The following is a 10,585-nucleotide window of genomic DNA, read 5'->3' as shown; positions in this document are numbered from 1 at the left end:
CTGAGCTCGCCCCTTGGAAGCAGGTGGAGGCCTTTCCATAGTGTCATGCGGCGCGGCCGCAGCCGAGCCTGCGCCTCAGAAAGAGGCCCTTTCACTCTGCTCCTCCGCTATTCTCCTGAGACGACCCTCACACGGAGCCCTCCTGTGGGTGGGGGGAGGCCCGAGGCCGGCGGTGCCTCGTTCTCGCCCTTCCCCGAGGGAGGAGGCCGTGTTAAAAAAGACATTCAGCTTTATTTAACTGCGTCGCAGCGAAGGTTAACCACCTACGCCGGGGACGGAGCTTTGGCGAGGTAGACGTGACCCTCCCTCTGGGCGCCGGGCCCCTGCCCTCCCCCAAGAAATGCATCCAAAACACTCGGCAAAATCCAGGGAGGCCCAGGCAGGGGTGGAGAATTAGAGAGTTAATGCGAGGAGCCGAGGTGGTGCGGCAGCTTCGGAACAAACTGTTCACTGCCTCCGGCTCAAGCTTCGTGGCCGTCCCCAGACACTGCCGGGTGAATAAATCGGAGAGGGAGAACGCCATCTCAAGTCACCGCCGGGTTTTTCTACCTTTGCTTCGGCTCTCAAGTGACAAAAGCAGCGTGAGATATTCTGCGGATTCACGCCCTGAGACAGCAGCAGACCCGGAGTAGTAGAAATGAACAAATGAAACAAGAAATGCCACTCTTTAATATCTCTTTTTAAAAAAAACACCTCTTAAAGAAAAGGCAGCCGATGGCTTCATCTCATTTCCAGTTTTGTCTTAAGCTTCATTAAGATAAGACTTCTGGCTCAGGGTTTTTCTTGACCGGATGCAATTTTAAACATTTGGAAAAAAAAAAAATGGTTTTGTTCTTCTAACATTTGCAGGACAGGCATTGTGTTCAGGTCCCCTAAGGACGTCAACGGCAGGAATACAAGTTCACAGCATCTCAGAGATCTGTGTGCTGACTGTGGTCCAGATAGCTCTGTGAATCATTATTGATATTCACCTCGGCGTGACCTGTTCAGACTCTGACTCCTCAGTCAGACGTGCTCACACAAACGGAGGGCCATTTCAGTTGGGGACGCAGGCCTGAGCTTTCCCACGTGTGCGTTTGCAAGACAGTTCTGCCCTCTGAACGATCGCCTTCTCCGTAAAAAAGGGCGACAATTTCAGTTATTATATCGCTATAATAACTGTGATAAAATAACTTTAGCTCAGTCATACTTGAGTCCAGTCATTATAGGAGAGATTTCAACATCGTTACAATCCCGTGCCGCCCCAGAGGCCCACGGTTAAGTACTGTTGGCCTGCTCTTGCTCGAACAGCGCCATTGCAAGGTGGGAACGGGACCCGAGCCCCTCCAGGTTGCTGAGCACACAGCGGTGATAGATATCCTCGCTGAGGCGAGGGTTGCATGCTCGCCGCACGTATTTCTGGATCAGCGCAGGCTCGACGGCTCGGAACACATGCAGGCCGGCGTAACGGACGAATATGTCGTATACGTCCATGCTCTCCAGCATCTCCTCATTGTCCAAGATGTCGGCCGCCATCTTGGTCCGAGTGGTCATGTAGTCGGCGTTGTAAAAGCAGGCCTCGTCGAAGACACGGCGGTCAAAATGGCCGTCTCGCAGCGACTCGGACGTGAAGGAGGAAGCGGCGGAGGGCTGCTGGTCTCGGTAGACGACGGCTGGGCTGTACTCCTGGAAGTGAATGGGAAAGAAGACCTGCCAGTTGCTGATGGCGTTCATCCTGCAGCGGTTCAAGAAGTCGGCGTTGACCTCCGTCCACACGCTGGCCAGGAAAAAAAGGGTGTCTACTGGGTGCTTCTTGGAGATGATGTCCATCAGCTTAACTTGTGAGGGGACCTCAGTCTTCACACTGATCCAGGGGATCTTCACATCTGCGTAGCGCTTCTCTACTTCGCCAATCATTGCCTTGATGCCTGCAAACACGTCCGTCTGGCTAACCCGCTGGGCATCAAAGGGGTCGTAGATGAACAAGAACGTGAGTAGCACATTGTCATGGGTGTCCAAAGTGTTCATCACGTACATGTCCAAGAAGTTCCCGACATAGTCCTGATCCTGGGCCGTAACAGGTAAGATAACCTGCACTCGAGTCGCCTCAGTCACATAAGGCATTGGGATGATTTCAACTGCACTTAGGGGTCTCAGCAGGTTCACTCGTTTGGCAATCACCTGGCTGTGGCCCTTCTGGGTGTAGGCCTCCAGAGCCAGGTCAAGCACGTACTCCATACCGCGTGTGGGGTCGAAGCGGCGGTATCCATTAAGTAAGCGCCGTTTGCGGAAGCGCAACTGGGGCTGATAACGCTCATTTAGACGCTCCACGGCAATCTCCAGGACCGCGTTGACATCAGCGCGGTCAGCTCCCCTCATCTCACACTTGGGGGAGCTGTCAACGCAGAAGTATATATGTTCTTCAGTGAAATACTCCCAGTTTATGACCTCAAAGCGGGTTCTGGGTTTGAAGGGAGGGTTAATTCCGATAGGCCATGTAACCCCAGCCTTCCCCTCCACCGTCAAGTCACTTAGGTTGTTGATCTGCATCTGGTGAGTACACAAATAGCATGAATAGTGACGTGTTACTGATATGCAACATAACATCCTTTACTAAAAACAACTTTCAAAAGAACTGTCAAAAAGTGTTCCAGTCCATAGTTGCTTTGGAAATATGAGATAATCTGTAAAAATGTGCTTCTGTCTCTTCCCTCCCTCTTATATAGCCTGTTTCCCATTAACTCATCCCATGGCAATACAAAAAAATAAGTGGACCACAGAAATTATTTAGCAACAGCCTGGAATCCATATTGTAACTGGATGGCACATTGTTGAGTTTTTCTATTGAAATGACAGCAGTACATTGTGTTACCAACCTGCAGATGTTGGATCTGTGTGTAGGTCGATTCCAGCTCAATCTGGCTGAAGCGCTTGTGTAAACGGTACATTAGATTGGGTTCTGATACTGGATGGACCGTGAAGGCATCTTTAAACTGTGCACTGTCTTCACGCTCCGGATCAGCGTTTTTCCCCAGTTCAAAGTAATGATAGGTCATCTCCTGCCAGCCAAACACAGAACAAATGAATGACACAGGATTTTATGCATAGCTGTGTTTCTGTTTGCTTCCGTTCTGTGTTTACCTGGTGCTCCTCTACACAGCTGAGCCCCAGGTAGTCGATGATACATCGACCCAGCCACTCATCAGGTCTCACGCTGAGGATGTCGTTTCTGCAGGTGTCCAGGTGGGGCTGCAGACGGGCCAGGAGACTGCGAGACAGAAGGTAGCCATAGCCCCCATGACAGTAACGTGCCTTCTCCTCCCCCCCGATGAACTCCTCCGCTCTCCCCATATACAGGTCCTGACCCGCACTGAGGTGGCCTACGAGTTCTGACAACCGCTCCGCTTGCATGTATGTGTCGTCCTGGGCCAGGAGGAACCAGTCATAGTCTGAGCCGTAGTGCTGATGGAGGTGGCGCACCGTCTCATACATCAGCCACACAGGTCGGTCGTCCCCATGGGCGATTACCGTCATGCCGTGAGGCACCTTGGGGCTGCGCAGGCCAGTGAAGAAAAAGGTTCGGTGGAAGTGGTGGGCAACTGTGCGGTTGACGGCCACAGCCAGAGTGTTGATAGTTGCTCGAGAGGTTAGAACGCCAACGAGTAGCCGCTCTCTGATGCCCAATTCGGTGTGTATATAACGTGTTCTAGAGAAAGACAGAGAAATTTAAAAGTGTTGATGAGTCGGGCTTGGAAACTGTCAACACACCATGCAAACAGATTTTAACAAATATTTTATCACAGCTTAAATTTCATTTTCATTCTTTCATTTTAGTTTAGTATTCCTTAGATTAGCACTGTACGCTTTTTTTATTCTGTGTAGAATAACGCTGTGGAAGGAACTGGAGTTTTTTTTTCAGTGCATCAAGCCCACCAGGGTGCACCCACTCTGATCGGCTTAAGAAATTCAAGTGATTTGAGACAACTATATTTACACATGCAGAATCTTCGCTGCGGGCCACCTACTTTGTATAGCCCACTTAGATTATGGCAGGAGAGACTTAAATTTAAGCCTGTTAAGGAGAGAATTGACAAACAAATCCTCTGGAATCAAATTGTCTCAAGATACTTAAAACAAATCATGTCGGGCTTCCTGATGTTGATTTTGATTCAACCATCTCAAGACTCAGCTGTGACCACCCGTGGTGTATTTGGTCACTGAAAGCTTGATCACTGACAAAAATCTCTACCAACTCCTTCCACTCCATTTGGTTAAACCAGAACACAAAGCTGGATGACTTGACTTCCGAGCTGACCTGAGGACCTTCTTATGCGGCTTGTTGGGGTCCTTGTGATAGGGAACGATCCGTGGCTGGAAGTCCTCCTCCCCGACTCCATCCCTGGGGTCCCTCTGGGCATCTCTGCCCACGAAAAGTTTCCCGTTGCCGATCTCATCCCCACAGGAGTCATCCGTGTCTCCCTGTTTCCAGGAAACCATCAGGAGACTAAGGCTGCACCCCAGAGACAGCCCAAGGATGAGAGGCAGTGCAGGCCTGCAGACGGCCAAGAAGGACGAGAGACGCATGTTCGCCCCGGAGCGGATCTGGACGGGTTAGACGCCTCTACTGCTGCGGGTCATGGAAACCTGTGACCTACCGGGATTTGATTCACAGATCTGACTTTACTGGCATTTACCGCCTATCTCCTTAACGTCACCTGGCGTTAGTCAGTCTGCAATAACACTGAAAGGGGCTGTTTTCAAGGGATCCGTGAAATAGGAGTCGACCGTTGTTTTTGTCTTTTATCCTTTGAGTTTCACTTCAAGCACGTTGAGCGTTAAAGTGGCGCAGCTGGCGTCATAAACTACTTTATCCATTGAGAAACGTGTTTTTTTCTTTAAAAAACAGCTGACTGTTTATCGCGCATTAACAACCCCACTACAGAAACAATAAAACTGATTAACGGTGTTTATTATCGCGGTAAGTCAGGACGTATCACCGTTACATTACCTATCGGCTAATAGGAAGTTAATTAGCTAACTACATTTGGCTAGCGGTTACGCTGTTTGCTACTTCCAAAGTGGGTTGACTAACCTACCTTTCAGCCAAGTGTCACCTTGAGGGGATAAAACTTGATATTATTTAAGCCAAAATAAAATAAAACAGACATAAGTTAAAAGGGAACCTAGAAGAATCTCCCGCGTTGTGCGCAATTAAAAATTGTCCAAAAAAAGTAGCGTCACGAGTCCGACGAACCCACATCACTAGACAAGCTAGCAGGCTAGCATCGCGGCTGTTGTTTTAGAGCAAACATCTCGGTTAGCAGAGACCGCCTGCGTTATTGCTATCGAAAAGTCGCAAACGATGATCGTACACGCATAATCCATTCGTCGACTTCCTCAAAAAGAATTGAGCGCTACGTTCGCACCGTTAACGTCGGTTGCTCCCCCGTCCAGTCCCTCCTCATCCTCATCCTCTCGGACTGACTTGGCAGCGGCTCCAAGGCTGACTGGTTCGCCCCGCACTCCGGGGGAGCGCCGAGATCCTGACCACCCGTCAGGAACATCAGCCGCGGCGCTTTTTTAGTTTTACGAGATCGTCAATATTATTTGTCTCCCCTTCTCTAGTTTTGCTCATTGAGACGTTGAAGGGGAAAATAAACTATAGAACACTTTTATTTTTTTTTTCTTTTATCTCCTCTCTTCCATTTGACCCCCTTGCTGTTGTATTAACGTGTTGAAGTTGTAAATGGAAGGCTGCTCGCTACTGCAGTCCTCAGAATGAGGGGGCGGGGCCTATTCCTTTCGCCGCCCTTCATGACCATATATGGTCAGTCTGGCGGTCCGGGTAACGTCTACATCCACCCGGCAAAAAGTGGACACGAGACGTCGATGTGCTTCTGAGGTCGCCAGTCCGTATTCCAGGTAAAAGCGACGTCTGTTGTGTCTGACAACTTCGGTTCTAAAGGATAATATTTAGTCGAGGCTGTTTAAATAAGCACAGCAGTGAAAAACATTCGACAAGCGCCGAATTTGGCCGCTTTAGAGGAAGCTAGCAGGGCCTCGCTCAGGGTTAGCTTTAGCGGTTCGGGCCTTGATATTGCCGCAACCGTTGTTAGCCTAGCCTTGGGGGGCTAACGCAGTTGACCAACCTGAATCAGAAACGTGATCAATTCTGTTATAGTGTCTGACATACCTATTGTAATAAGTTGCCGCAAGTCCTCCCAGACCTCCACTGATTAATTCATTGATAACCGCCACATCCTACTTGGTTAATCGGCTCCAGTTTTTCCGCTAATAACCGGCCTCTCTGGCTTCGTGGCTAACATCCTCAGCCCAACGTGCAAGCAGGTGGCACCGGGTGGACCAGTGTTTCTTTCGTCTCTTAGAAAACATCCCTCGGAATTCTGTGTTACTTTTAAACGGACTCGGGTTTAAGGAAATCGTCATCACTCCGCTGCACCGGCCTATGATACCACTTCATCCTTACCTGCACTGTGATCATACTTTACTTATGCAATAAACGCCGCGCAGACCCGATGCAATATTGATGGGTTTGACCCCCCCCCCCCCCCTTTTATCAATCGACAGCCATTGTCAGCCATGCCATCAGATCTAGCCAAGAAGAAGGCAGCGAAGAAGAAGGAGGCTGCCAAAGCCCGCCAGCGGGTCACTAAGAAGCCGGATGAGGTGTATGAAGAGGGCGAGCAGCCAGAGAGTCTGAGCAACGGGGCAGACTGCAACGGTGAGGGGCTTATACCCGAGGTTATTGAGGGTACAAACATTCTTTCTGTTGCATCTGATTTGTAATTAAATCTCTGCAATGTACTTGTCTTAAAGATACCCATAAGCCACTGGACACCATAGGTAACAATAGCCTCATTTTTAATAGGTATTGCCTGTTTGACCAAGGAGCTGGATGAATTTGAGCTGCGGAAGACTGAGGCAAGGGCGGTGACGGGTGTTCTGGCCTCTCACCCCAACAGCACGGATGTCCACATTAGCAGCTTGTCCCTCACCTTCCATGGGCAAGAGCTGCTTGCAGATACCAGCCTTGAGCTCAACTCAGGCAGACGCTATGGCCTTATTGGCCTTAATGGCACAGGTAAATTGTTGTCTTGATGCACCTTTTAAACCTCAGCCACTGACTGCACTTTCTTTCAGTCCAAAGATTATGAAACATCCCTGGGTGTGCTTAAATACATTTTGTTCATACTGAGTAACTGTGACCGCAAACATTATTTGAAATCTAACCCTCCAGGAAAATCCATGCTGCTGTCAGCCATTGGGCATCGTGAAATCCCCATTCCAGAGCACATAGATATTTATCACTTGACCCGGGAAATGGCACCCAGCGAGAAGACAGCCCTGCAGTGTGTTATGGAGGTGGATCAGGAGAGGATCATGTTGGAAAAGGAAGCTGAGAGGCTTGCCCATGAAGACTGTGAGTAATGTGATGCACCATACACTAACCTCACGCTTAATCTCATAAATGATCCAAAACAGTCTGGTTATTGCAGGTGCTCTGACTCAGAGTCAATGCTATTGTTGTCTTTGCACAGCGGAGTGCGAGAAGCTGATGGAGCTGTACGAGCGCTTGGAGGAGCTGGATGCAGACAAGGCAGAGGTGCGAGCTTCCCGGATCCTACATGGTTTAGGATTTAGCACTGCTATGCAGCAGAAGAAGCTGAAGGACTTCAGTGGAGGCTGGAGGATGCGAGTTGCTTTGGCCAGGTGAAGACTCCGATGCTCCTCCATTACGTCATTGAATTTCAGAAAATCACATGATTCCCTTGACTTGTCAACTATAAATGTATTTGTTAAACCGCTACTGGCCTCATGTTAACTGCTTGGACATGAGCAACCAGTCTTCTCATATAACCCTGTAGTCTGGACCATGAGCAGTGGGGAAACCGTCACGCTCACATACCATAAAGACAGACCTTGTACTTTTTTAGCATGTACATAATAGTCTTACAATGCTCAAATTTTGTTGTAGAGCCCTCTTCATCAGACCTTTCATGCTGTTGCTGGATGAGCCCACTAACCACTTGGATTTGGATGCTTGTGTATGGTTGGAGGAGGAGCTCAAATCGTAAGTCAACACCTGATTTTTATAGTATCCCCAAAATTTTGGTTAAATCATAACCCCCGTGTTTGCTCTTTGTAGGTTCAAGCGAATCCTTGTGCTCATCTCACACTCTCAAGACTTCCTGAATGGTGTGTGCACGAACATCATCCACTTGCATCAGAGAAAACTGAAATACTACACGGTAAGTCTGAGCTTCGACTGCAGTGCAGTCTGTGATATCATAAGGCTATATAAGGAAACTGGGGGTGCGCTGCTTCTACCGTCTGTGTTCAGCCTCCGTGGGATGACCATGCAAATCTATTTTTATTTTTAAGGGTAACTATGACCAGTATGTGAAGACCCGAGAGGAGCTGGAGGAGAACCAGATGAAGCGCTTCAACTGGGAGCAGGACCAGATAGCACACATGAAGGTAAACTAGGCTCCCCGTGCGTTGGAATAGTTTCATGGCAACCATCAGTCAGTTTGTGATTCAGTAATATGAGTAATTTAGTGACTCAGGTGGGAGCTGATATGAACTTTCCTCTGCTGGGGAATGAGTGAGAAAAGTCTGATAGTGTTCATAAACAGCGGTTTGCTTTGTTTAAAGAAAGATGTGTCCTTGTTAAACTTCTTCAGAATTACATAGCCCGGTTCGGTCATGGCTCAGCAAAGCTGGCACGACAGGCACAAAGCAAGGAGAAGACTCTACAGAAGATGGTGGCATCAGGCCTGACTGAACGTGTTGTGAATGACAAGGTATGAAGCAATGGTCACTTCTGGTCCAATGAGCATCGATACAGGGCGGCTGCTTTAAGTCCCACCCCGTTCCCTTATTAAACTAACGTCTGAATATTTCCCACAGACTCTGTCATTTTATTTTCCTCCCTGTGGGAAGATTCCTCCTCCTGTTATCATGGTTCAGAATGTGAGCTTCAAGTACAGCGACAACACAGTGAGTATACCGACTGTTTGATAAAGCTGGAGCTATTTTTCTTTTTTTTTTTTATACATATAAGGGTTTCATTTTCCTCCCCCTCCATGTAGCCACACATATATACAAACCTGGAGTTTGGTATTGACCTGGATACCAGGGTGGCTCTGGTGGGGCCAAATGGTGCAGGGAAATCCACACTGCTGAAGCTACTGATGGGAGAGGTGGGTTTATTCTGTTCAAAAGCACTTAGCAACCCTCTGACATTTCAAGCGCATTCATATTTGTTCTTGGTTTCTCCTTGTAGCTCCTTCCCACCGACGGCATGATCCGCAAACATTCACATGTGAAAATAGGCAGATACCACCAGGTACAAAACCTAACCCTTCAGGACTGATTTCCAGAGTCCATGACCTTCAGCTCCTGATGGACCCATTTCAACAAACCTCTTCTTTGTGACAGCATCTGACGGAGCAATTGGAGCTGGACCTGTCACCTTTGGAATACATGATGAAATGCTTCCCAGAGATCAAAGAAAAAGAAGAGATGAGGAAGATCATCGGCCGCTATGGTCTGACAGGAAAACAGCAGGTTCGAGAGGATCACTTCCTACATAATGAAGTGTGAATCTTAGTTGATAATGCCCAGTTTGGGTGAGTTTGACTTCATTCTTTTGAAATCTTGCAGGTCAGTCCGATCAGGAACTTGTCGGACGGCCAGAAGTGCCGGGTGTGTTTTGCCTGGCTGGCGTGGCAGAACCCTCACATGTTGTTCCTTGATGAGCCCACAAATCACCTGGACATCGAGACCATCGACGCTTTGGCGGATGCCGTCAACGACTTCGAGGGCGGCATGATGCTGGTTAGCCACGACTTCCGGCTCATTCAGCAGGTACGTGGGTCAATCTACAGAGTTGTCAACAATAGGTCGAGCCGATAAAATTCGACACACCTGACTCTTATGGCTCCCACCTAACTCCTTTCTCTAGGTGGCCAAGGAGATCTGGGTGTGTGAGAATCAAACCATAACCAGATGGAGCAGGGACATCTTGGCATACAAGGAGCATTTGAAATCAAAGATTGAAAAGCAGCAAGCGCATGACATCTAATGCAATACCACTCTGGGCCACTCCTCTATCTTGCATCATGGATTTGACCTGCAACGCCCCCCCCCAACAGGATGAGCAGGGTTTGCATCGCAGGAAAGCGTTCTTAATGAGAACTGAAACAATCTGTTATGCATCTTATCAGACATGTCTCGTTGTACATGTTCTACTGTATTTCATTTTGGTTTGACAGTGCTGCACCATGCTGATCCTGACCCAACCTCCACCCTTAGCCCATCACTTCACTGTAGGCTGCACTCTGATTGGCTGATTTCCCCTGAAGCAGCTCAGTGAATTTTAGAAAGCATTCCATTGCGCTGTCTTCAGAGGATACTTTTATTTTTCCAAATGTTGTTTTATCCCAACATGTCTGCAGCAGCTTTTTGGTCATTGATATTTAAAAGTTGACTTTTTTTTCCCTGTGTAAAAGAGCATTTCTGCCTTATTTAACAATGTAATGCAATAAATTTGTCTGAATAAACAGAGGATAAACTGAGACAC

General features: G+C 48.3%; 2 protein-coding genes across 2 annotated transcripts; one reads left to right on the top strand and one right to left on the bottom strand.

Moving 5' to 3' along the window:
- Positions 1–650: 650 nt before the first annotated feature.
- On the bottom strand, positions 651–5,726 carry chpf2 (chondroitin polymerizing factor 2). Its single transcript, XM_086150952.1, has 4 exons — positions 4,295–5,726; positions 3,121–3,685; positions 2,856–3,038; positions 651–2,529 (listed from the first exon to the last, which is right to left on the bottom strand). Exons 1-4 carry the CDS (start codon positions 4,561–4,563, stop codon positions 1,258–1,260), a joined length of 2,289 nt encoding a protein of 762 aa, XP_086007078.1. The 5' UTR covers positions 4,564–5,726; the 3' UTR covers positions 651–1,257.
- Positions 5,727–5,805: 79 nt separating this feature from the next.
- Positions 5,806–10,579, top strand: abcf2b (ATP-binding cassette, sub-family F (GCN20), member 2b). Its single transcript, XM_086150951.1, has 15 exons — positions 5,806–5,901; positions 6,568–6,721; positions 6,869–7,081; positions 7,238–7,420; positions 7,539–7,710; positions 7,976–8,071; positions 8,147–8,249; positions 8,383–8,478; positions 8,685–8,804; positions 8,911–9,000; positions 9,093–9,203; positions 9,287–9,349; positions 9,442–9,570; positions 9,667–9,870; positions 9,968–10,579. The coding sequence occupies exons 2-15, from the start codon at positions 6,580–6,582 to the stop codon at positions 10,085–10,087; spliced, it is 1,842 nt and encodes a 613-aa protein (XP_086007077.1). The 5' UTR covers positions 5,806–5,901; positions 6,568–6,579; the 3' UTR covers positions 10,088–10,579.
- The last annotated feature ends 6 nt before the right edge of the window (positions 10,580–10,585 follow it).

Source organism: Fistularia commersonii, chromosome 8, assembly GCF_037954325.1.
Source record: "Fistularia commersonii isolate RoL2024-O1a breed Wild chromosome 8, RoL_Fcom_v1.0, whole genome shotgun sequence".
Classification (NCBI taxonomy): domain Eukaryota; kingdom Metazoa; phylum Chordata; class Actinopteri; order Syngnathiformes; family Fistulariidae; genus Fistularia; species Fistularia commersonii.
The sequence above is the reverse complement of the archived record's forward strand: the minus strand, read 5'-3'. Positions and strand labels throughout refer to the sequence as shown.

Excerpts from the sequence above, each read along its gene's own strand:
- chpf2 (XM_086150952.1), bottom strand. The coding sequence starts at position 4,563 with ATGCGTCTCTCGTCCTTCTTGGCCGTCTGCAGGCCTGCACTGCCTCTC. Across the intron at positions 3,039-3,120 it reads GCTGTGTAGAGGAGCACCAG|GAGATGACCTATCATTACTT; the intron begins GTAAACACAGAA and ends TTTGGCTGGCAG. Across the intron at positions 2,530-2,855 it reads CACAGATCCAACATCTGCAG|ATGCAGATCAACAACCTAAG; the intron begins GTTGGTAACACA and ends TGTACTCACCAG.
- abcf2b (XM_086150951.1), top strand. The coding sequence starts at position 6,580 with ATGCCATCAGATCTAGCCAAGAAGAAGGCAGCGAAGAAGAAGGAGGCT. Across the intron at positions 7,082-7,237 it reads TATTGGCCTTAATGGCACAG|GAAAATCCATGCTGCTGTCA; the intron begins GTAAATTGTTGT and ends CTAACCCTCCAG. Across the intron at positions 8,250-8,382 it reads GAAAACTGAAATACTACACG|GGTAACTATGACCAGTATGT; the intron begins GTAAGTCTGAGC and ends TTTATTTTTAAG.